This window comes from Sarcophilus harrisii, chromosome 4 (assembly GCF_902635505.1).
Source record: "Sarcophilus harrisii chromosome 4, mSarHar1.11, whole genome shotgun sequence".
NCBI lineage: Eukaryota > Metazoa > Chordata > Mammalia > Dasyuromorphia > Dasyuridae > Sarcophilus > Sarcophilus harrisii.
The window spans coordinates 141698296-141725626 of NC_045429.1; the positions used below are offsets into that span (position 1 = coordinate 141698296).

The 27331-nt window shown below is 33.8% G+C and overlaps 1 protein-coding gene across 1 annotated transcript in view; it reads right to left on the reverse strand.

Annotated features, from left to right (window-relative positions):
• Nucleotides 1–18249: 18249 nt before the first annotated feature.
• Nucleotides 18250–27331, reverse strand: part of MTHFD1L (methylenetetrahydrofolate dehydrogenase (NADP+ dependent) 1 like) — a 197632-nt gene continuing 188550 nt past the window's right edge. Inside the window, exons 27-28 of the mRNA XM_031937629.1 lie at nt 25893–26003; nt 18250–18516 (exon numbers count right to left, since the gene is read on the reverse strand). Coding sequence (XP_031793489.1) covers nt 25914–26003 — 90 coding nt within the window. The 3' untranslated portion in view covers nt 18250–18516; nt 25893–25913. The remainder of the gene's footprint in view (nt 18517–25892; nt 26004–27331) is intronic.

Consider the following 27331-nt stretch of genomic DNA (forward strand, 5'->3'; position numbering starts at 1 on the left):
CCCAATTTTGTTTTCACAATATGACTCTTATAAAGCTCCCCTCTCTAGCTTTTTATTTTCAAAACATATGGATATGGATTTTTTTTTAAACATTGGATAATTTTTCAACATTGATCCTTACAAAATCTTCTATTCCAATTCCCCCCTTCCCCCATGCCCTCCCCTAGATGGCAAGTAATCCAATATATGTTAAACATGTTAAAATATATATATTAAATCCAATATATGTATACATATTTATTCAATTATTTTGCTGCATGAAAAAAATCAGACCAAAAAGGAAAAAAAAAAAATGAGAAAGAAAACAAAATGCAATCAAACAACAACAAAAAGAGTGAAAATGTTATGTTGTGATCCACACTCAGTTCCCACAGTTCTCTCTCTGGGGGTAGATGGCTCTCTTCATCACAAGATCATTGGAACTGGCCTCAATCATCTCCTTCTTGGAAAGAGCCATGTCCATCAGAATTGATCATCATATAATCTTGCTGTTGCTATGTATAACGATCTCCTGGTTGACAAAAGAAATCTTCCTTCCTCTCCTCAGTTCTATATAGTTCTCTCGTGACCCTCCTCTCATCAGCCTTGTTATTATTATCATTGAATTGTTTATGATCTCATTTGGGGGTTTCTTGGCAGAGATACTGGAATGGCTTGCCATTTCCTTCTCTAGTCTATTTTATAGATGAGGAAACTGAGGTAAACAGGATTACCTGTGACCACAGTCAGAACCAGTAAATACATCTAAAGCTAGATTTGAACTCATAAAGATGAATGTTCCTGACTCCAGACCTAGAACTCCTAATTGGAGTCTTTGCCAATTTCTGCTCTCTAGCCAGTTTTCCTGGGATTCCTGAACTCTATAGTGAATATGGTATCTTGGGCTGAGCTGATGTTATCTATCATCGTGCATTTCTTCCCTCTGGACTACTCTGGGGGAAAAAGCAAAACACAACACTTTGTGTAGAAGTCTTGGAGGAGCAAAGGATTCACCAATATAGACCTAAATGGCAAATCATTCTTTCTTTTAAAATTTTTTAATTTGAATTTTTTAATTTTTAAAAGCTTTTTATTTTCAAAATATATGCATAGATGATTTTCAACACTCACTCTTGCAAAACTTTGTGTTCCAAAAAAATTTTTTTCTTCCTCCCTTCCCCCAATCCCTCCCCCCGATGGCAAGTATTCCCATATATGTTAAACATATTGTAATTCTTCTAAACGTATTTTCATATTTGTCATATTGTGCAAGAAAAATCAGATCAAAAAGGAAAAGAATGAGAAAGAAAACAAAAAGCAAGCAAATAACAACAAAAAAGGTGAAAATATTATGTTGTGGTTCATTCAATACTCACAGTCCTTTCTCTGTCACAAAGCCCTCTCTATCACAAACCTTTGGAAATGGTCTAAATCATTTCATTTTTGAAGAGAGCCACATCCTTTGAAGAGAGCAAGAATAATCTTGCTATTGCTGTGTACAATGATCTCCTGGTTCTGCTCATTTCACTTAGCATCAATTCATGTAGGTCTCTCCAGGCCTCCTTGAAATCATCCTGCTGATCATTTCTTACAGAACAATAGTATTCCATGGCATTCATATACCATAACTTATTCAACCCTGAATGGCAAATTGGAGATTACTTAGTTCAACTTCTTGTTTAACAGACAAGTAACCTGAAGTCCATAGAGTTTAAATCACTGCTAAGGTCCCAGAGGCAGCAAAGGGACAAATCTCTTAGCTGCCTCATTCAGCCTGCTTTCCTGTCTGAGGGCTGGAGAGTAGAGTTCCAAGTTCCTCTAGAAACCTGGAAGGGAGAAATTGGACTCACAGGTCATACACAAATAGTCCCTATGAACATTTGGAGTGGACTCTCTAACTTTGTATATTTTGCGTTTCTTCTGAGCTAATTCAATTCTGCCTTGCTCATATAGCACAGCACCTATGAGAGAAAAGATTTGGGATTTCTCTTATTAGCTGATTTAGGGCAGTTCATCAATTCTCATTTTTCTCATCTGTCAAATGGGGATGATGATACTTGGACTACTTGTCTCACAGGGTTGTTGTGAGAAAAAAATTTTATAAATTTAAAAGTACTATATAAACCCGAGTTAAAATGATGCTGTCTGTGATGATTGAGAGAATTTCTGCATTGATGAAATCAGGAATCAGTGGGAGCAATACAATGGTATATTGACTAGAGTGCTAGAACTGGAGTCGGGAAGTCCTGAGTTCAAATCCAGCATTGGATGCTTATTAATTATGAGACTGTATAAGTCACTTAACTTTTGTCTACTTTGGTTTCTTCAACAATTGAAATAGTGTTAATAATAGCATCTACTTTGTAAGACGTTTTGAGGATTAAATAAGAAAATTTGTAAAGAGCTTACAAACCTTAAAGTACTATATAAATGTTAGTTATTATTATTTTTAGTTTTTAGTAAGAAGGTAAAAGATTATAGGGAACCCTGAGAGAAGTGTAACTTTAGCCAGGGAGCCTCTGCTCCTGGAAGCTGTAGCCATCACATCTTTCAGAAAGGTCCACCCAAAGTACTTGAATTTTTATGGCCTTTTGGGAAATAGTATTTCATTGGATTTTCCTCTAGTCTTATATCTGTTACCAAATGCTTCACAATTTCTTTACTTAAATGAAGCAGTAACACTTCCCATTGAAAAGTTGAATTTCCTAGAAAGAAAAACTGAATTCATCTGGAGACCTGAGAAAAACTCATTTTGCTGAACATCTAGTGCAGACTTACACACCATTGACCTATTTTCTTGCAATAATTATTATTACAAGGGAATCATATTGAAATATTATTATCAAAATATTTTAAAGAATACATGGACCTCTTGAATTTATCCAGTTTGGGAAATATCTGTAAACTCCTGGTCTAGAGATGTTAACTACTGAATTCTGGTTATTTACTATGTGTATTATACTCTGCTAGATGTAAGACAAGACAAACCTAATTAAAACACTTTTCTTTTCAACATGGACTTTGCAGTGACCTGATAGTTTTTTGTAGTAGTGATATGGCCATCATTTGGCCATTTGTATCTCCATTGTTATTTCTGGCATGATTAATAACTCACTTAAGAATTTCCTTATCATAGTCTTATTGAAAGCAGCAATAATTCATCTCATTCTCTCTGGTAGGGTTTTTTTGGGGGGGAGGTAAAGGGTAAGCAAAAATAGTCTAGTCTTTTAACTCATGAAAGTAGTCAGTGGTTCACTTTTGGCTTACATATTCAAGAGAAACTTTTCATCTTCCTTTCTTCCTTTTTTCCTTCTCTTTCTTTCTTTCTTTCTTTCTTTCTTTCTTTCTTTCTTTCTTTCTTTCTTTCTTTCTTCCTTCTTTCCTTCCTTCCTTCCTTTTTCCTTCCTTCTTTCCTTCCTTCCTTCCCTTTTCCTTCTTTCCTTCCTTCCTTCCCTTTTCCTTCTTTCCTTCCTTCCTTCTCTCCCTCCTTCTCTCCCTTCTTCTCTCCCTCCTTCTCTCCTTCCTTCTTTCCCTTCCTCCCTCTTCCCTCCCTCCTTCTTTCCCTTTCTCTCTCCTTTCCTTCCTCCTTTCCTTTCTTCCTTCTTTCCCTCCAGAGTCAGCTAACCTAGATTGGGAAGGTCAGGAGAAGAATAGTCTTCTTATTTTTTTAATAGTATTTTATTTTTCCAAATAGATGCAAAGATACTTTTCAGCATTCACCTTTGCAAAACCTTATGTTCCCAATTTTTCTCTCTTTCCCCCTTCCCTCCTTAAGATAACAAGCAATCCAGTATAGAAATAGTCTTCAACAGAATACTTCTCTTTTATAAATTTGAACTATTCCCAGTCCCTATTTGGTAGCTCTAAATTTCTTTTTCACCCACTGCCAATTAAGTCTTAATTAGACAGGCCTGTTTTCTTGCAGTTGGCCAGGATGTCTGATCAATACATTGAAAATATTCCAAAACATGTGCAATGTCTAACACTTGTGAACCTTCCATCTTCATGAAAGACTAGGTGTTGGACTACTCAATCATAGTCCTTCCTTAGCTTAATATTTCACTCTTGACTCTGTGCATTTCCTATATTTCTTTCTTTCTGTCTTTCTAAGAAATCGTTTCCTATGCCTAAATGCCATCCCTTCTGATTGCCTCCTCTAAGAATCCTTACCTTTTCTCAAAACTCTCCTGCAATGAAGTTTCCATGAATCCTTGATTTTCTTCCACTTTCCAACAAGTTGTTAATGCTTTCTCCCTCCTCAGAATACCTATTTATTCATAATACTGTTTTCTTTAATCAAATAAGCTCAGAGATAATGTAGAGTCAAAGAGTGTTTTATTTTGAACTTTATAACTCCAGTTAAGGGCAAAATTCCATTGTTGTGGACTGAATGCAAAAATGCAACTATCTATATCTATCTCTATCTGTCTATCTATCATTTTCCCTTTCTAGCTTAGGGTAGCCCCTACCCACCCACCCAATGGCATTCTACTTCTTATAGGCATAATTATGTAATGATATTATACCATAAATAATATAATAATAAATATGCTATGTTAATAATCATTATTATTAGTGTGTTATGAAGATTGTAGTCCTTCACTCTTCTCTTATTGTATACAAAGTCAGCATTATAATGAAGGTATTCTCTGGCTCAATTAAGAAGCTTGACAATGAATATGACCTGTGATTTGCTATATGAGCTTCATGAGCTGCTCCATACTAATAGCATTTTATTTCTTGAAATGGATTAATGTTTATCAGTTTTACTTGATTCATTTTTTCAGGCTCATCTACTTCCTAATTTTCAGGAAGGAACCTTTCTAGAAAAGATACCTTAGTTGATGAAAGAAAACTATTCTCTGGGAAGATTACCTTAAAAAGTTTACCTTAAATTCAAATGATTAGAATTCCCTTTTCATAAAATCAGTGAGAATTTGGTATGCCTTTATTCAGCACATTTTTGACATTTCTACATTATAATTAGTTTTACTGTTCTACTGCTCCATTGCTATTGTTTCTGAGAGCCAACCAATGCTTCACCCAACTGCCCATCCATATACATGAAAAGGTCCTCACCTTGTCTTCTAATCTAAAACAGTTGCTCTTGGCTCATATTCTGATCAACTTCACCATGAAATGTTATCTTTTGACTACCTTTCATGCCCTCCAGAATCTTTCTTTCTCTTGAAAATGTTTTCTTCCATTTCAGTTTTTACGTCTATATTTAGGGTTCATTAGCTCTTCATGCCCTTGGCACTCTGTTCAAACTGAGTGGAATTATTTCAGATCCTATCTGCTGAATTCTTATTTATATTCTAGTACCTTTGCGATTGGGACAGCATTCCATAGTTCATTCATTTATTTATTTTTTAACCCCTGTGTCCTTCACATTTATTACAAATTTTATATTTTTGGAAAGTCGATTTTTTTCTTTCACTATCATATAAATCTTTTAAAGTCACCAACAACTAATGAACAACATTTTATTTTTCTATTCTTTTTGGGTTCTTCAACCTCCTCCAAAAACATATTAAAGATATTCATTGGAGAAGCAAAGCTGTGTCAGAAAGCATTTTATAAGCTTAAGAAATATGCTTGTACTTTTCTCTGTCATTTGGATGATATTTTCCTATATGCCTTTTTTTAAAAAATAAAAGTTCTTTCTGCAAGGCATTGGGTTTTACCCTCAAACCATTATAATGAGTTCTTTTCTTCACTATTTTCTTAAAAAGTTATTTATTTATTTTTAATACACATCACTTTATGAATCATGTTGGAAAAGAAAAATCAGAACAAAAGGGAAAAACCATGGGAGAGAGAAAAAAAAACCAAACAAACAAACCAGAAAAAGAAGTAAACATAGCACGTATTGATTTCCATTCAATCTTCATATTTCTTTTTCTGGATGCAGATGACATTTTCTGTCCAAAGTCTATTGGAATTGCTTTGGATCCTTCACTGTTTTCAATAGTTGGAGAGTGTTGCTTGTAGAAAACTGTGTCAAAATTCCCTCGTCTGTGAGGGATAAAAGGGGATCATTCAGGAGCTGGTTGAGATATTGGGGGAGTGAGTGGAAGAGAGAGGGAGCAAGTTCTTGTGAACAGAGTTTGTACAGTGGCAGTTGCTGCCTCTGCTTCTTGCTGAATTTTTTGGAAAATTCCATATGATGTGTTTTACTAACACAATTAGGTATCATGTTTCAGTCAAACTAGATGATTCATTGGTTGACTTTTCTGATTCTGTGCTCCTAAACTATATCTTTTCTTTGCTATCTATCACTTTCAGTTTCAAACTTGGATGATGCCTTTGTAGAATCTGCCCTTTCAACTGTCTCTTTCTCTTAACTTTCTGGATTCAGACTCTGTATTCTCTGCAAATAATTCCAACTTTAGCGTATAAATGGTAATAAAATTACTAATTAAATAATAAATAAAATTAGTAATAAAATTATCATCTTTTGCCTATAATTGTTTATATTTTTCATAGTTATATAAATCTGATGTCCATATGTCCCCACTTTACTATATTTTATCATGTTCAAAGCTTAGTAACAACTTCTTGTTTCAGAACTGAGTCACTGTTTTGCTTAGAACTCTGCCCAAACGTCATTCAGCAAAACTCTTACAGACATACTGCATATGAATGTTTATTCTCTTCTCTCTTTACGAACAGAATATTTAAAAATTGGTCAGAGAATCCAAGGATGAAGCAATAGGCAATAAACTCCTTTTCAATGACTGGTGAGGTAATGAGAGGTACAACTGGTGGCTCATATAATTTCCTTCTGTAGAAATTCAGCCTTGGAATATATAATTTGGTGGCCAGGTATTCATGATTGATTGTTTTTGTAAATCTGAATTTCCTATCTGACCTGAGTGGCTGGTTACTTTGAATGTCCAACAAGTTTTCTCATTCCTTTAAAGTCAGAGTTCTTAACCTGGGATCCTTGAACTTGTTTAAAAAAATATTTTGATAATTATATTTCAGTATTTTTGATTTCCTTTATAAACCCTATATTTTTTATTTTATGTATTTGAAAATATCCAGAGGGGTTCACAAATATTCAGATTATCACAGGAGTCCAAAACATACACACAGGCACAGACACACAAACATACACACACACTAAACACCTCTATTTTATAAGAAGAAAGTGACAAATGCTAGTTCAAATTCATTCAGTGTAGTTAAAAGCGTGATTATATAATATGACCTAACATCCTCTATAGCTAGGTTGAAAAGTATAGCGTATAAAATTTTAGAGCTAAAAGGAACATTGGAGAATACTTGCTATGTCTATTTTTAATTCTATTTTAGTATTTTTTATTTTAAAGGACTAGATGGGTTTAATTTATATAACTTTTTTTTTTTTTGATAAAGCAAAATGCTTGTCCTAATTTGACCCTATTGGGGCATAACAAAGTTTTCAGAACACTAGAATGGAAGAAAAAAAAAGAAAATCTTGATATCATTCAGGAAGTATGAGTAAAATTCTTTCTGTATTGTTTCTGGTCTAATCTATGATCTGATAAAATAAGTTAGGTATGAAAGCGCTAAGAAAATGTTGTAGACTTATTTATGGAGAAATTGCTGTTTTTTCAAACATGCTAAAAGCCCCTGTTCATTTTTCAGTAAAAAATGAGCAGCCTTCATTTGAAAGTACAGGTACAAACCCACTTTCTACATTGGGGGTTAAGTCAATTGGAATTTGAAATGTATCTTGCTACTGACTACCTACTAGGTTCTGTGATTTCATTCATGTGGGTATTCCAATTACCAATATAAGTCTTTAATGCTTACATGTCTAGCTAAGGCACCCAGATGGCACAGTGGACAGAGTGCCTGGAGTAAGAACTCCTCTTTCTGAGTTCAAATCTGGCCTCAGACACTTACTAACTGTGTGATCCTGGGCAAGTCACCCACCCTGTTTGCCTCAGTTTCCTCATCTATAAAAGGTTCTGGAGAAGAAAATGATAAACCAGTCCATTCTCTGCCAAGAAAACCCTAAGTGGAATTATAAAGAATCAATTTACAACTGAAATGACTGAATAACGACAAAATTGATCTCCAATATTAATGAGTTCTCTTTAGGCCTAATGATTCAACCAGTTCAAAATACATTTAACATTTATTTCCCATCTACATCTTATCCATCAGTACAGAGCAAATGCATTGCTGAAATGAAATGCTGAAAATGACTAAAGCATTCTCTTGATATAATAGCTCATTTATTCTCTCAAAAGATATTAAAATGGTACATGTCCCATTCTAGATGGTTTAGTTTTTAGTTTGCATTGCTTCCTTTTCTAATTGCTCACAAATTACCCCCTACTATGTTTTAGAATTTTGTCAGTAATTAAAAACAAGGTCACTAGCTGAACCTCTTTTCTTTCCTTTCTCTCAAAAATTAGGACACTTGCTTGTCTAAAGTCTTGTTGCCCTCTCGTAACCTCTAATATTGTTCATACATCAGGGATAGCTTAGTTATCACATGTGCTAGTTCTCCTGGTGCCCTCAAGATAGAGTCATCCAGGCCTGATGAATTGAACTATCGGCTTTGATTATATACTTGTTTGTTATGTCTCTTTTAAAAAAAAAATTGGACTTCAACTCTTTGTTAACCTTTTTTTTTTTTTTTTGCTCTGTATTCACCAGTTCAAATATAATTTTCTTTGCACTGATAAGAGAAACAAAAAGAAAGGAATTGAGTAATTCATCCATTTCAGCATTGTCAATTATTGTTCTACCTTTTCTTTAAGTTACCTTTTGCCCCTAGCACAATGATTTTCCCCTTTTATTATTATTATTATTTAGCATTTATTAACAACCTCAGCTTATCTTGATTTTTAATGGCTTCTGAAACTAGTCTCCCATGGCAATGTTACTACATATTTTAATTTTCAATTACTTGCCCTTGCTTCTGAAATAAGTGTTTCAAACCCTGCTATCCTTTTAATATTATTAATTACTCAAGAAGACCTGAATTTAAATCTGGCTTTAGACACATTAGCTCTGTCATTCAACCCCTCTCTTGGAGGCAGCTATGGGGCTCAGTAGTTACAATGCTAGATCTGGAGTCAGGAAGTCCTGAGTTTAAATGTGGCCTTAGATACTTACTAGTTATGAGATTCTAGGCAAGTCATTTAACTTCTGTTTGCCTTAATCCACCTGGAGGAGGGTATAATGAATTATTCCAGTACCTTTGTTAAGGAAACTCCAAATGGGATCATGAAGAATTGGATGTAACTGAACAACAAAAAAATCAGAATGCTCTATGTTCTGATGCCTTTATCAATTGAAAATGCTCTTTGAGTTAGAAAAATCAAAAGCATAAAGTAGATGTGAAGACCTTAATTTGGGAAAAGTGATGTGAGAAGTGCTTTTATACTATTTGGATAAAATCAAATGAAGGTACAAAGGAAATGTAGCTTAGAGAAGCGAAGCCAGAAGAAAGCAGGAAGTTTGGATGGGATGGGGGTGAACTCAGAGGAAGTTATTTATACTTTTTCTCCTAAAGTTCACATAACTTGGTGAATTTTAAAAAATGGGAAGCTTTGAGCTTCCTGGAAGTTTCAGTGTAGTCCCTCCCTCCAACCCACCCCAGTAGCAGTGCATCATAATGGCATTACATAAGGAGCTGAGAGACACCGTAAGAATACATTAGACATGGAAGAAAGCCAGTTTCACCCTCAGAGCCCAATAAAAGAACTACACCTAAGGGGATCTTCATGAGGGCTCCAAAAAAGGGGGAAAAAAGACTTACACTCTTCTGGAGTTGTGAGTTTCTCTTTTAGCTATGAGCTCACTAAGTTTGAGATGTCGTGTGTATAGGAGAGATTGTAGTCTGGGGAGATGATTTTTTTTTAAAATTGTCCTTGCTATACCTGCTTAGTAATTATTCTCTTTTAAAAGCAAATTAATTGATTGGTTAATTGATAATTAACACATCAGGTGGGCTGTCATGAATTCATAATATTAGAAAACTACCCCAAATATCTTGGGTTTATTCTAAGAATTAAGAGGAAAGAAGTAGACAAATGCATCTTGGGCACTCAATCTGGGAATTGGTGAGAATTGGGAGAATGATTGGGAAAGAGCTACACTGCCATTTTTTATGTCTTTTAAAAATCAGAGGAGGTTAATGAGTTCCCTAAAAGTTCATCCTTTTTGGCTAGTTCCCCATCTTCATCATTATAATAATTTTGCTTAGGAATCTTGGTCATATTTCTTGCTTATATTTTTCTCCATAATATTAAAAGCCTATTTTTTTTTAAAAAAAGAAATCTGATCCAGCTGGAAAAAGTTGCAAAATTTAGTGTAAAATTAGATTATGTAGGGTAGCATTTTTTAAAATTAAATTTTACTTTAGATTCAAATTTTACCTACCACTCTCTCTCCCCCAAACAATAGAGATTAGAAAAATAAAACAAATTCTCACTTTAGCCATGTTCCCAAAAGAGAAAGAAAAGAATATATACTTTGTTCTATGCTCTGAGTCCATCAGCTCTTTATCTGGAGGGAGACAGCTTATTCCATCATGAGTTCTTTAGAGTTATTACTATTGTTAATACAGAGTTATTAAATCTTTCAAAGTTGATTATCTTTATAGTATTGATATATAAATTGTTCTCTGAATTCCAGTCATACAAGTTTTTTCTGGTATCAGTTCATACAAGTTTTTTCTGGCATCTCTGAAATGATTCTCTTTATCATTTCTTATAGACAAATAGTATTCTGTCATATTCATATATCTTACCTTATTCAATCATTCACCAAATGATAGGCATCCCCCGTAGTTCGAAATTTTTTGCTACCACAAAAAGAACTGCTATAGATATTTTTATAATGTGTGTTCTTTTCTTCTTTCTTTCATCTCTTTAGTGTATAGACTTTGTAGTGGTATTGCTGGCACAAGGGATATACACAATTTAATAGCTTTTGTGTAAAGTTTCTTTTTTAAAAATAATATTATTTTCCAATTATGCATAAAGACAATTTTTAACATTCATTTTTACAAAATTTTGAATTACAGATTTTTCTTCCTCCTTCTCTTCTTTCCTTTATTCCTAACGTGGTAAATTATTTGTTATAGGACATATATTTGTGCTTTTATGTAAAACATTCCCATATTAATCGTGTTGTAAAAGAAGAAATAGACCAAAAGAAAAAAAGACTCCCCCTCCCAAATAAAAAAAAGTGAAAATAGTATTCTTTAATCTGCCATCAGAGTCCAATTCTTTCTCTGGATGTGGATGGCATTTTCCATCATGAGTCCTTTGGAATTATCTGGTACCATTGCATTATTGAGAGAAGCTAACACATTCATAGTTGATCATTGCACAATGTTGCTGTTATTGTGGAAGATGTTTTGGTTAAAGTCCAGATTTTTCTGAAAGCATCCTGCTCATCATGTCTCCCCCTCCTCAATAGAATTTTATTTTTCTAAATACATGTAAAGATAGTTTTTAATATTATTTTTGTAAATCATTCTGTTCCAAATATTTCTTCCTTTCTCCTTTCCTCCTCCCTCCCTGAGAAAGCAAACAATCTGATAGATTAAAAATGTGCAATCCTTTTAAATGTATTTCCACATTTATCATTCTGTGCAAGAAAAATCAGACCCAAAGGGGAAAAAACAGTTCATCATTTCTTATAGCCCAATAATATTCCATTACATTCATATACCACAGCTTGTTCAATCATTCCCCAATTGACGGGCATCCCCTCAATTTCTAATTTTTTGGTTACCACAAAAAGAGTTGCTCTAAATATTTTCATGTATTGGGATATTGTTTCAAATTGCTTTCCATAATGGTTGGAAAAATTCACATCTTCACTACTGGTGCATTAAAGTACATTTTCCCCCACCTCCCCAACAGCCTTTCTAGTATTTATCAGGTTTTTTTTTTTTTTTTTTGTCAATTTAGCCAAACTGATGGATGTAAGGTGGCACTTTGGAGTTTTTAATTATTATTTTTTTAAATTTGCATTTCTGTAATGAATATAGTTTTCATATGGTTATTGATAGCTTAGATTTCTTCTGGAAATTGTCTATTCATATCCTATAACTATTTATCAATTAGGGAATGGATCTTGTTAAATTTGACTCAGTTCTTTATATCTTATATATTTATCATATATACATACACACACACATATATATATTTATCTTAGAAATGAGATCTTTATTAGAGAAACTTGCTGGAACTTGCTTGTATCTTGCTTTTTTTTTTTTTCTCTCTCTCTAATTTTAGCCACATTGGGTATGTTTGTATAAAATCTATTTTATTTTATATAATCAAAATGGGGGCAACTAGATGGCTCAGTGATAGACAGAATACTGGGTCTGCAATCAGGAAGATCTGAGTTCAAATATGGCCTCAGATACTAGCTTTGGGACCTTGGGCAAGCCACTCAACACTGTTTCAGTTTCCTCATCTGAATTGCAAGCCACAAAATAAATCCACACAAATCATCAGCACTTCTGTATGTTACCAACAAAATCAAACAGAAGAGTAATTCCACTTAAAATAACTGAACAATATAAATTAGTTTGGAGTCTATTTTCTAGATAGACTTTTACTTACCCTGTATAAATTATTTTGGTCTTTGTAGCTTTGTAGTAAAGTTTGATGTCTGGTGCTACTAGGATCCTTTTCTACCTTTTAAAAAAACGATTCTCTTGATTATTCTTAAACTTTTGTTGCTCCAGATTTGTTTTTATTTCTGCTTCTCACCCTCACCCCTTCACATCCCAGCTCTGTGAAGTAATTCTTTGGGACACTGAATAAGTAAGCTAATTTAATATTTTCATTTTTATTATATTGGCTCAGTCTATAACAGTTATTTTAAGTGGAATTACTCTCCTGTTTGATTTTGTTGGTAATATACAGAAGTGCTGGTGATTTGTGTGGATTTATTTTATGGCTTGCAATGCTGCCAAAAGTGCTAATATTTTGATCAATTTTTCAGCTGATTCTCTAGGGTTTTGTGATTGAGTCATTATATCATCTTTAAAAAGTGAGGTATTTGTTTCCTTTTTTTCATTGCTATAGCTAGTATTCCTAGTACAATATTGGATAGTAATAATAGACATGATTGCCTTGCCTCTGATCTTGGAAAAGTTTCTACCTTTCAGACAATGGTGACTTGATTTTAGGTAGATAGTACTTGTCATTTTAAGAAACTACATTGATTTCTAAACTTTCTTTAATTATTAAAATTTAAAAACTGGAATCAATGTATTTTATCAAAAAATTTGCATCTTTTGAAATAATCATGTTTTCTATTTTTGTTGTTGATATGGTCAATTGTTAATAATTTTTCTAATACTGAAACTTTTCTGAATTCCTGGTATAAATTCAACCTGGTCATAGTATATCTTTGTGATTCTATTGCTGTAGTCTCCTTGCTAATATTTTATTTAATTTTTTGCAACAATATTAGGGAAATTGGTCAATAGTTTTAACTCTTCCTGTTTTAGGCATCAAGATAATATTTGTGTCACATAAAGAATTTGGTAGGACTACTTTAAAAAACAGCTTCTAATATTTGTTTTTATTTATCCTTCTTTAGTTGTGAATTAAATTAGTTAATGCATTATTTATTTTATTTAAAAAATAGTTCCTGATTTTACTAGTTCACTTGTTTTTGCTTTTAATTTTGTTCATCTCTGATTTTTTTCAAGATTTATATTTTGGTAATTAGTTGGGAATTTTTAATTTATTATTGTTTTTAATAGCATGTCCAATTAGTTCATGTTCTCTCATATCAATGGTGTTTAGAAATATAAATTTTCTCAAGTATTGTGTTGAATGCTTCCTGCAAATTTTTATATATTATTTCACCATTGTGATTATTTTTAATAGAATTGTTTCTATGATGTGTTCTTTGACCCACTCATTTTTTAGGATAAGATTATTTAATTCCAATTAACTTCTAATTTGCTTCAAAGACCAAAGCCTTTTATTGAAAACAATTCTATTGAATTAAAGTCAGTAAAAATATATAATTAATTTTCCTGCTCTTCTGCAGTTGCTTGTGAAGTTTTTAATGGCTTAATACAGACATTAAATTTTTGTGAAGGTGTGAGTGTGATACATAGCTGAGAAATCATTTTACTCCTATTCCAATTCAATGTTTTCCAGAGGTTTATATATTTAATTTTTCTAAAAATCTATTTTTTTGCTGACACTTCTTTAGGCTTCAAAGTAATAAATTGTGTTTCCCCCTATTACATTTTTACCATCTAGAACTCACTTTTTAAAAGTTTTCATTTTTTCCCATTTTTTAGGTGCTATGCCATTTAGTGCATGAGTTAATATTGGTATTAAGTCACTGTCTTTGGTACTTTTTAGCAAAATGTAGTTTCTCTTTTCATCTTTTACTTAAGTATGCTATTGCTTTTGTTTTGTTTGAGATCATGACTGCAACTCCTCTCCTTTTTATTTCAGTTGAATGATAGACTCTATCCCAACTCCTTGAGTGTTTTTGTTTTTTGCTGGACAAATTTGCATTTCGTATATTAATAGCTGTGATTGATATTGTCAGAAATACAAATATGACATGTTTAGTATAGGAGTGCAACATTTTATTTATTCTCTATACTTCATCAGATTCTCTTTGCTAATGTTCTGGTGTAACCTTTTGCCATATTTCCTTTTTTTTTTAAACTTCCTTTAAGAAAGACTGAATTACTATTTTAAGGGCAGGAAATATATAAGCTTTTAAAATGTTTCAATATAAGAGCTGTTTAAATGTTTCAAGTCAGCAATGAGATCATTCTGTTTGTCTTCTAATATTGGTAGGGGAAAAAAAAAACATTGCTCTACAAGCAGAAATCTGGCTATTTAAAAGTGGAAGGGAAGAGAATAAGCTGGTTTGGTATTTGATTTGGGTGAAGTACCGATTATACACAGACATAGATATATAACACACATACATGTATGTGTGAGGATCGTACATCACTTAGGTTGTAAGCATCATTCAAGTCAAGTCAAGTTATAGATGAGAAAACAGGTTCAAAAAGGCAACTCACCTTGTAAATGGTAGAAACAGGACCGGAGCTAAAGTTACTTGACCACAAGACCAGGGATCTTTCCAAAACCAGGTCATCAGAGACAAACTGGTTGTCAATCTCATAACAACTAAACTTTCCAATTAATATTAGCAAACATTTCCACTGTTCTTTAAGACTCAATTGTGAGGCCCTTACCAACAAATAATCACGTAATTGTGTTTATAAGTTATAAGTGTAATAGCCTGAAGACTCAGTGTTGGAATGATTTTAAAGATGTTATTTCACCTTTTTCCTGTATTCAGAGGTCATGGATGTCCACATTATAGCTAGTTATAAGAAATATCTTTTGGTTCTCTACAATAGCATGGAAAAGGCAGCTTATAACGTAGCAGATGAATATATTAATGATTTGTGTGTGTGTGGTTTGGTGATTATAGACTTTACAACAAATGGCATAAAATACTATGAATTAATTTAATTTTTCACAAATACAAATTTTTGACTTGGAATCGCACAATACAAATATGTGAATAAACATGAAAATTTATATATAAAAATGATATAGAAATGTGGCAAGATTTTCTGGAAAGAAATAAAAATTTGGCTTAGCCCTATTTTTGATTTGAAGAATGCTGCAGAATATATCAATAATATAATAGCTAATATTTATATAGATGAAACTTGAAAGTTTGTAAAGTATTATGCGTGGCATCTCATTTGTTCATCACAACTACCCTGAGAAGCAGACGTGATTATTATTCCCATTTTATAAATGGGGAAACTGAGGCAGAGAGGTTAGGTGACTTACCCAGGGCCACATAGCTACTAAATATTTGAGGCAGTAAGTATATTCTAAAAGCCAATATTCCATCCATCTTACCACCTTGCTGTGTATAAAAAAAAAAAAGATCAACAAAGAACTGATCAACAAACTTTCTCAAGATTCTTTTAGTGAATCTCTCTCCAATTTTAAAAGTAGTCATGACAATGAGTTTAAAATTATATGTTTAGTGACATGACATTTTTATTTAATGCTGTAAAGTCATCAAAATCCACAATTACGTGATTATTTGTTGGAAAGGACCTCACAATTGAGTCTTAAAGAACAGTGGAAATGTTTGCTAATATTAATTGGAAAGTTTAGTTGTTATGAGATTGACAACCAGTTTGTCTCTGATGACCTGGTTTTGGAAAGATCCCTGGTCTTCTGGTCAAATAACTTTAGCTCCAGTCCTGTTTCTACCATTTACAAGGTGAGTTGCCTTTCTGAACCTGTTTTCTCATCTATAAAATGGGAATAAAACTTGCACTGCCCTCCTCATGAAGCTATGGCAAGAAGCATTTTTACAAAATGATTATCTTTATAAGGTAATCTTAGAGTCAGAATTTTTCGTGGAGCATTGAAAGGTCAAGTGAATTAGCCACTATCACACAGCCCATTTATGTATGTATACATGTGAAGAAGCAAGATGTGAATTCGGGTCTCTCTGACTCCAAGTCGCTCCCACCTTTATCTATACCATTCTTTCATCTGTGACTTATTGCATTTTAATAACTGTCACCCTGAAGACTTTTCTTAGTAATGCTGCAATCCATGAAACACTTAGAAATATGAAGGACTACTACATTCTACAGTGCAGTAAAATGAACCAGTGAGAGGAAAACTTACCTCTTCCCAGACAACAAATAACAGGGTTAAACTGATCACAAGTGAAGGGGAAAATAACTGGAAAAAAACAACCCAACAACTCTGAACTTGACCAAGACATCCCTCTTTTCATCTCAGATGATATTTTAAAATGTTTCCCTATGCCATTTTCAGGATTTTTGATTTCAATTAGTGTGGGACTACTAAAGTGGAATTGGAACCCAAGGTCTTCCTGAGAGTAACCCTATTTCTTTATCTACTCTGTCAGGCTCTTTTCCCCCTCTAATTTCTCATCACAAACAGCTTAAGACTGGTTTTTCTGTTGTTTAGAATTGACTGTCTTTTGAACTCAGAGTTCTAACCATAGGAATTTGGGGGGGAAACTTTTTTATTTTTAAAGAAGACTGGTTTGTTAAATGTTTAGTGCTTTGGAACAATTTATGCAAAGATATACAAAGAAACATTATGGGCTAAGGAAAGAATGATCAGGGTCACTAAAGGTCTGTCAGTGAAGGAAAGATCTGCACTTGGAGCCTTTTTGGAGGATGTGCCTGGGGGAAAACGGGCTATTTGTACTGATTACTTAATTTAAGTTGTTAGAGGACAATAGCTTACTATATTGTACTTTCCCCAAATCTCAGTTTTATTTAAATTTTTTATTCACTGTAAGAAAGAAGTTGAAAAGAAGTTAGGGTCAAACATTTTTGGGTTAGAGGGAAGGCTCTGGAAAGGAGATAGTGATTCATCTCCAGAGAATTGAGAGGATGGGGAAAGCAGATACATGTTTATCAGCTACCTAACCTTTAAAATGCACTCTCTTTTTGCCTACGTACCTTAGATTAGATTAAAGACTACTAAGATTTTTCATAAATGAATGGAGGCAATCAAAATAAATCTTTAGTGATCTAAATGTTTTTTAGTTTTGCCTTGAAATAAGCACTGGCTATAAAATAAATTATGTCTGAAATACCTTAAAAATATTTAATCGTTCTCACAAGTGCCAAAGGAGAAGTTGGGAGAAATGCAGAAAGGTTTGTATGAACAGAGTGGAGTAGTAAATAGAACTAAGAAAACATTAATGTTAATAAACATAATGATAAAAACAGGCCAAAAGCTGTGGATTTAAAATGACCAATTGTGATTTGGACAGGAGCAAAAGTATCTTTCTTCTTTGGAAAAGTTGGTGCCCATGTACTGTCAAGTAGCAGGTTGTTGTTTTGCTTAAATGTTTTTCTTTTTGCTACAAGTTTCATTTAGGATGTTGATAGGAGGAGAAAGTATATATAGAAATGGTTGTATTATAAAAAGATTTAAAAAATATTCTATAATAATAAGTAGGATTTCAGAAATAGCTAGAAACAAATTTGCATTTACTTTGGTCAGCTCTTCAAACTCCTTAAAAATAGAAGTCCCAGGAAATGAGTATGTTTGTAGATATTTCTATATAGCCTTGAATGGCATATATAATTTGCTGCTTCTAAAAAGTAGAATTTTTACCTAGCATTACAATTTTGTTTGAGTCATTTATTTTCAGTTCAAAGACAGTATGAAAACAACCATAGAAAAAAAAGTTACATATTTGCATTGACACCCTTTAATCTTTTAGTTTTTATAAAACAAACATTCTTAAGAGTAAGCAAAAGTAAAATGTTAATTTTAAAGAAACAGAAAATAAATTAATTTCTCTTCAGTCCAGCTTGGTACAAGTTTCTCTGTTCTGTGTTCCAAATGAGACATCTTGGAATGGAGAAGAAATCTTTGGCTTATTCACCACAGGTTGGGCACTATGTAACAGACAAAATTCTGCAAAATTCACTTATCCTTCTGGAAAGCTGTGAAAAAAGAAGCAGTGGCTGGTTTCAGAAATCTGAAAAAAAAAAAAAAAAAGGTTTAGTGTATGAGTGACTCTCCCCCCCCCCCCCCCCCATTGGTGTCCAAAAATTAATACATATTTTGACAAATGGCATAAATAAAAAAAAAAAAAACAAGTAAATGCAACTTTTGAAAAGTTAAGGATGGGATGAGGATACCCAACCTTTCTGTTTATGTGGTATAAAAACTCCTGAAAAATACAATGTAGCCAGGAGACAGGATAGAGGATAGATTATCTAAAGTGTACTCTGAGTTTAACAAATGATTTATGGTGGGACCTAAAGTTCCATGCCTTTTAAATCTGCCTTCTGTCTCCTGGAGTTCAGTACAAACTGAACTTGCATGACTCCAGAATGACACAGCTCCTTTTCTTTGAATAAGCTTTTTTCCCTTTTATAACGACACTAGCAGATATGGATGATTCGTATGAGCTAGTATAGTAGGAGGAAGGAATGGTAATTTTGCAGTTTCAAACTTGCAAATTTTTAATGATCAAAGGTAATCTCTCTTTTTAAAAAATGTAGCTCATAGTATTTAGACTTTAATCTGAATTTATACCTGTGGGAATTTATCTACTGTGTCTGCAGTTCAATTCCACTGAAATATAAAGCTGAACTCCCACAGATTCCTAAACAGTCTGGAGCCAGAAACGATCCTAGAGTAGCTTCAAAAGGGATGATACTGATGAAGAAAGGGAATTAGAAACTTCAAATATTATTCATTGCAATGTCGGGTTATAATCAGGAAAGAAAATAATGCTGTGAGGTGATAACAGAATAAGTAGGAATTATAAGAAAACATTCTTCTTTGGTGTTTCAAAGGTTTGGTGTATATTCAGACTAGGACTCCAGTAAGAAGTTGGAGTTGGAAGTAGTAAGGTCACGTGAACTGGAGAGAATCTGGGGGTTGGAATAGACTGAACAAGCTTGCCCAGTGATGGGCAGGAAAGGACCATCTTTCTTTGTCACCTCTGATTCCATATATCATCTTTATATTTGCTCTATAACAAAATGCTGACTGCTTGAGGTCTCCTGTAAAAAGAAATACTATCAGAAGGATTGGCAAAGGTACCAAAAATCTTATCTCTGAAATAATGAACCAGGCCTTTTATTCAGTAAAGGAATGTACGGCAAATAGAATGTATGATTTAGTGTATGAAAGGTTTTTCTCCCCATTGGTGACTAGAAGTATGAAAAACTGAAAAATCGATTTAAAAACCAGAATGAAAAAAGTGATTGTAGTGCAAAAAGGAGTTGGGATGCATTTTTTTTTTTTTTTTGCTGAGGCAATTGGGATTAAGTGAACTGCCCAGGGCCACACAGCTAGCAGTCTGAGGTCACATTTAAACTCAGGTCTTCCTGACTTCACAGTTGGTGCTCACATTATTAATATATGTATGTGTATATATCAAAGGGGATGAAGAATGATTTAAGTCCAGGACATATATTTCAATGGTAGTCAGGTTTCCAAATTTTTGCCATAATATAGATGATTATATTTAATTTTTTTCTTTTCTTTTAAAAATTGTTTTTCTAGTAATATTTAAAGTTCTTTGTAGACTTGGAAGCACTATATAAATGCTGCTATTATTAAGAAGATGAGGTCTAGAGAAATCTATGTCTCAGGAGATTGCTGTAGCCATGCCAGTTTGAGCTAATATAAATTAGCCCTATTAAATCAGGTATACAGCATCTCAGCAAGCAATGGTTTTTAACTATGGTAGTAAGCAGAAATTATTTTGATGATAGAAAAGCAGAAAGCTCTAATATGGAGACCAAAAGAGTCAAAATAATAAGAATTCATCAATGAATAGGAAAAATAAAATGTTATAAATACCTGGGATTTATATAGTGCAAGGTTTAAAAAAACAAACAAACAAAAAAAAAAAACCTTAATATGAACTCAGTTCTTTGGCCCAGATAGTCCTGCCGATGAGATTGTGATGGATTTTGAGGAAGAGGTCATTTTATAAGTGTGAGTTAAGTGTTAAATCATGGAATTTTTACTACTTTTTGGGTTCTTGGTATTCTAAACCATGGAGACAGCCAAAGTTTCCTCATCTTTGTTCTATCTGATGGAGGTCTGAGAGAGCATGAGATTAATAGAAAATGCATAATTGTCCATTTTTCTGTCATATGTCTCAAACCTTTTTCTTAAATCCCAGTGGATTTGTGTTATATGCATATTGCAGGCACAAAGAGTAAACACAAAAATAGATACACAGAATCTATGTGATATCCTGGGCACAAAAGGAATTATGATTGTTAACTTTATTTTGTTGTTGTTTTTTTCTTGGTAATAATAACATTTCAATTGAGGTTAATTAATAATTAAGTAGCTAAAAATAATCACTGCTCTAAAAAGAAAGGAAGTATATTGAAAAGCTGTCCTTGATGGTGCAAAGATCTCTCATTCCTTCTGACATCTACTGGTTGTGTGACTAGAAAGGAGTCACTTAACCTTTCAAAACTGCACTCTAAGTTGAACAAAGGAGAGATGAATTGCTAATCTGTCCTGGTGTGGGAATTCTACACATAAGGATAAAGTCTGGTAACTTTTCTTCCAGAAAAGGGATGTTATACAAATTATAAATAAAAATGATCAACCTATTTTTAAATAAAAATATAAACCTGTAAAACCTTACACATATAGTGAGTGATTCTGTTTTCTTCAGTGAAATACATCAGACTCCAGTCTTGTTCAACTAAGTCACCCTCAATCCACCATTACCCAAAACCCTAATACCTACAGAATATAGGAAGGAAAGGAGAATGTGATTTGGGATCTGTCTCCTTTGGATAAATTGCATGTGCACTTAGTTTTAAGTGCTGATATCCAAAAGAATGAGTCATGCCCTTGTGCTAACAATAGTAAAAAGAATTGCAGGTGAGATCTTGGACAGAGGAAAGCTTAGGTTCTGGTTACTTCTCAGCATCTCAAGTTCATATTCTTTCTCACGTATTCTCTTAGGAATGGGGCTGGGATAAGAAAGGGGAAAAGGTCATTATATTCAATAGAACAGACTCCTTGTATGCAGTGGATGTCACTAGCATCCTCCCTAAGGAATGATAACTGTAACTATATAAAGCTGAATGTATGTAATTTTTTAGTTATTGTATTGACAATAAATTATGCAACCCAAACATTTCCTTTTACTTTCAATAGCTTACCTAAGTTGATTAAGATCCTAACTTAAATGTTTTTGTGTACTGCATCCTTTGTTAGTCTTTTTTCTAGCAGGAGTTGGAGTGAACTCTAATAACACTGAGTAAATATGCTGGCTAGCCCATTCAACTAAAGAGTTACAGAAAGAATGTGTGCTTTGTAAAAAAGGGCTTATCTGAGGAGACTGAATCCATTTTTGGATTATTTGAGCTGGGTCAAATGATGAGTTCTGAATTACCATTCCCCAAGCCTACAAAAGTACACAGAAGTTCACAAACAGGAAATAGAGCACGGAAACAAAAAAATAAAATCCAGCCAGAAGCTAAAAGTTATTGCCTTTTGCCCAACATTTTGGTAAACGGTAGAATTTTGTACAAAGTTTGTCTTTTAATACCTAAACTTCTATTATGTCGGATAAAATTATTGACCAGAAGAACCAAAAGGTGGGGTTTCTCCAAACAATATCAGTTTGCATGGTGGACTAAGGATCAATTACATTTGTAACCAGAATTAAAACTTGAGAGAACCATGTGAATAGATTAAAAAGTTACTTCTGGACACAGAAATATCCCTGGTAAATGCAGGATTTTGGTGAATGATTAAATCTTTCTGATAAAGTAAATGCCAGACAGTCTCCATGATGTTTTTAGTATATGCTACATAATCCAAGACACAATAGTTAAAAAACAAAACACAACACCTAAAAAGATGAATATATAAAGAAAATGACAAAGAAAGACTAGTGGATTTGATATGTATAAAGAGGTTAGGACAAGGGTCCATTTTAGTTTAAGAAAGTTGTGATTTTTTCCAACTAGAGTCTAAGAAACTTCAGCGACTAAACCTTGCTCAGTTGTTTTTAATCGTGTCCGACTCTTTGTGACCCTATTTAGGTTTTTCTTGCTAAAAGTCTTGGAATGATTTGCTATTTCCTCCTCCAGACTAAATCAGGCAGCTAGGTGGTGCAGTGGATACAGCTCCAGATCTGGAGTCAGGGAGACTTTCTGTGTTCAAATCTGATCTCAGACAATTATTAGCTGTGTGATCCTAGGCAAGTCACCTAACCCTATTTGCATCAGTTTTCTCATCTGTAAAATAAGATTACAGTGAAGGAATGTGATGAAGGAAATACCATTCTAGGTTCTTGGATAAAAAAATCCCCAAATGGGTTCACAAAGAGTTAGATACAACTCTGAATGACTGAAGAACATCATCATCAATAATTAGAACTAGCACTACAATTTGGATGGTGACAGGAGGAATAAACTTTAACACACACACATATACAAACAGGAATGTAGTAGGGAAATATGCTAATTTGAAAAACCAAAGCTAGCACTGCAATCACAGCTAAAAATCCAGGAATATTTGGCTGAATTATATTCCTATTATAAGGGAAAGCAATATTGAAAGATATCAGAACTCTGCTCAGTGTGCTGAGTTGACCACTGGTTATTTTAGAGGAATTATGGTGGGGAATTCCTCTCACTTCTTGGAAGATAGGGGGCTGACAGGTGTAGAATGAAGCATCCATAGGCAGACATGTTGATTTCTTTGGCTTGATCCTAACCTCATTAAAAGGAAAGGTTCTATTTGTGAGGAGAGTGTGTGTGTGTTCATGAAAACAGAGATTTCTTTTAAATTGTTCAGTTTCTTAAATTTAATTTTCTTTTAGATAAAATTTTATTTAAAAAAAATTAATCATATATTGTGAGCAAAGTACCACCATATCAGGTGCAAGAAGATATAAAGAAAAAAAGAGATTTTAGGTCTTTCCCCATGTACTATGTAAATAATGACCTAAAAGTGAATGCATTTTGCCATCAGCCATAGGCAAAGTCTGTCTTTAACAAAGTAAGAGATGGGAAGAGGTTTTGATGATGTTATAATCACCTGGAGATAAGTGAATATGGGTAGAAGTAAGGTAGATTTTAAGCTATTTTTAATTAATCAATGAGCATTTATTAAGTGCCTACTATATACCTCGCACTATGCTAAAATCGGGGGATACAAAGAATGTAAAAGGTAGTCCCTGATCTTGAGCTCATGTTCAAATGAGGGAGAAAATACATAAATAACTATGTACAAACAAGATACATAAAGGGATATACTGGAGATAATCAACCAAGGGAAGGCACTAGTGATAAGGAGAACTGGACAAAAAGCTTCTTTCAGAAACTGGTATTTTAGCTGGGACTTGAAGGAAGCTAGAGAAGTTAGGGGGCAGAGAGTTAAGAGTTGGGGCACAGCCAACAAGAGTGCACAGCTAGAACTGGAGATAGAGTTGTCAATTCTTGTCAATTCAGAAGAATTTTCTAGTTGTCTTTTTCCTCTCTTACTCTTTTATTTTTAATTCTTATTTTCAGTTCCAAATTCTTTTCTTCACTATACCTCTCTTCTACTATTGGGAAGGGAAAAATATGATACTCACACATGAAGAAATACAAAACTCATTTTTAAAATAGTCTTGTGAAAAAAATATAAAGAGGAGGAGAAAACACGATTCAATCTGTACTCAGAATCTATCAGTTCTCTATCTGGAAGGATAGAGCATTTTAAATTATATGTTCTGGTTGACTTTGTGAACATGAGTTCATCTAATCTCATAAAGGGATAACTGAATAATATAACCTGTAATTTTATACTTTACCAAAATTAGTATCAACTAACCTTAAGAAGTAAGAACATCAAATAAATGTGCTAATGAGCACAACCTAGGTACCCCAACATCCCTGAAAGATGCTATAGAAGAGGGTCCTTATGTTCATAAGGGACAAGATTTTTGGAACCCAATGCATGTTTTATAAAGGGAATTTACCTGTTGAGCATATTTAGGGAAACCTTTAGCTATCTTTGCTATTGGTATGTAACTGAAGAAATAACTTAAAACACTCTCCCCACCCCTCCCCACCCCCCGCTTCTCTACTCTGCTATTGCAATCATGGATTGTAGGCTCTCATCGCTTCATGCCGTGACTATTCTAACAGTCTGCTGGCTGGTTTCCCTGCGTCAGATCTCTCCCTACTCCAATACATTCTCTACTCAGCTGTCAAAATCATCTTCCTAATGAGCATCTTGGACCATATCACCCCACTTCTTCAATAAACTCTACTGGCTCCTTATCTCTTCTAAAATCAAATGTGAAGTCTTCTATTTGGCTTTTAAAGCCCTTATTAATTTGGCCTTTTTAAAAAGTATTCTTACATTTATTTATTTATTCTTCTCTATACTCTGTGTTCCAGTGACACTGATCACCTTGCTGTTTCTCTTACATGATGTTCCCTCTCCCAACTTAGGGTTACCTCCCATGCACGGAATTCTCTCTCCATTTCTCTGCCCCCAATAGTCCTTGACTTCCTTGAAATCTCTGTTCTGTAGGAAGTCTTTTCCAGTCCTCCTTAACCTTAGTCTCCTTCCTCTGAAACTATCCCTCAACTTCTCTTCCTCCCTCCCTCTCTCCTTTCTTTCCTTCCTTCCTTCTTTCTCTCTCCCTCTGTCTCTCCCCCCACTTCTTTCTTTAGCAACTGGAGTTAAGTGACTTCCCCAGGATCACATAGCTAGGAAATATTAAATGACTGAATATTAACTATCTTTTTTTTCCTCTTTCTTTCTGTTTTTTAAATTAAAACTTTATTTTCAAAAAATATGTATATGGATAATTTTTGACATTCACCCCTACAAAACCCTGTGTTCTAATTTTCTTCCTACTCTTCTCCCTACTCCCTCCCCAAGTCTGCAAGCGGTTCCTCTATACATATTTCCACAAATAATGCTGCACAAGAAAAATATGATCAAAAAGGAAAAAAATTGAGAAAGAAAACAAAATGCAAGCAAGCAAACAACAACAAAAAGAGTGAAAATACTATGTGGTGGTCCACTAAGTATCTTCTTAAAATAGAATTGTTTGCTTTGCCCCTTCTCTCTCCCATTATATTGGGAACTCTTTGAAAGCAGACTGTCCTTGTCTTTCTATCCCCAAATTTTAGAACAGTTCCCAGCACACTGTAGGCATTTATGAAGATAGTAAGGAATTATTTTTATAAGGTAATGGATATTTAACATCTCAGGGGCTATTGTTCTAACTATGAATTTCCAGGACCCTTTGGAAAAATCACCCCTAACCCTTCTGTACCCTCAGTATCTGACTGTTCTTGTCTTTGCATATAAATACCTGTTTTCTGAATGGAACAGTGAACTGGAGCTTACCTCAGCTGGTTGCCAGTTCTTTTAGAATAAGCCTTTCACTTGCTCTGTTTCAGTGTCGAGATCTATGTCATAAAAGCACGGTCGAGTAGGGAGTCCTGGCATGGTGCTCATCTGTGGGAATAACAAGACAAAATCAAGCAGTTAATGACACCGAGGATACCATCTAATAATGATGCTAGTGACTAATCACATGTAGTCTGCCATTTCTTTCTCCAGCTCATTTTACAGATGGGGAAACTGAGGCAAACAGGGTGATTGGCTAGCGTCACACAGCTAGTGTCTGAGGTCAGATTTGAATTCATTAAGGTACCATCAAGATGCCCTTTTGATTTTACAGAAGAAACTAAGATCAAGAGAAATTTTTTACTCCCAGATGATTACATGGTTACTGACAGAGAATCCTGGTTCATATTCCATTTCTAAAGTTTTTATCTACAACAACTTTGGGCAAGTTAATTTACCTGGACCTTTATTTCCTCATCTGTAAGACAAGGGGTTTAGATTAGATGGTCTAAGGTTTATTTGAACTTGAAATCATGGTGTTATATTCTATACCTAACTTGGGTTATCTTGCCTTCTACTCCTTCAGAGGTCTAAGAGGTTAATATTCTCTCTATATTTGCTCTTTTGATTCCTACCCTCCACATTATCCCAGTGCTTGCTGGTACTATGTTATAGTGTCATGATGATACTATAGGGTACAATGAAAAAAAATGATGGAGGGGAGGATGGAAGAGATTGCCATGGGACTATTATCTTGATGCTTTCTCTCCTTTGAATGGGAATGAAAATAAGGAATCTTTTCTTCTATGTTTCCCTATTCCTACAGTCTCTAGGCACTCATGAAAATTTTAACCTGTGCCTCAGAGCTGGGCTAAGTATAGTTTTCATAGCCCAAGTTGGAATGCTAAATGCATTTCCCCATGGAAATACTGTTTCTCACAATGTAGAACTACATCAAGTTTATGATGAGTTAAATGGGCTTTTGTAAGCTAGCCTGGAAACCTAACTGCCATATATAACATTATTTCTATGAGGGAATGTATCCAAGACAAATGACATATATATAAACTTTTGGAATGCATCCTGTTTGTGAACTGAGCACTATCTTATTTTTCAAACTTCTTATATTAAGTGCCATATTATCTTCATTAAGTTTATGTTTATATGATGGGAATAACATTCTTTTCTGGCATCTTGTTCATGAATCTCTAAAAAGAAAGCTGTCAGCTGTTTTAGCTTTGAAAAGCCCAATGCAAAGGCTTAGGCTGGAATAGTTCATGATTTCTCTCATCACCTGTGTGACAAATCACATAGAAGTCTATGAAGTTATTCATACCACAATTTCCATATTAATGTCTTTTTAATAAATCAGGAGGGTGGATATGAGGATAGTGAAAGATTATGTTTTTACTATTTCTTAAGATAAAAGAATGACA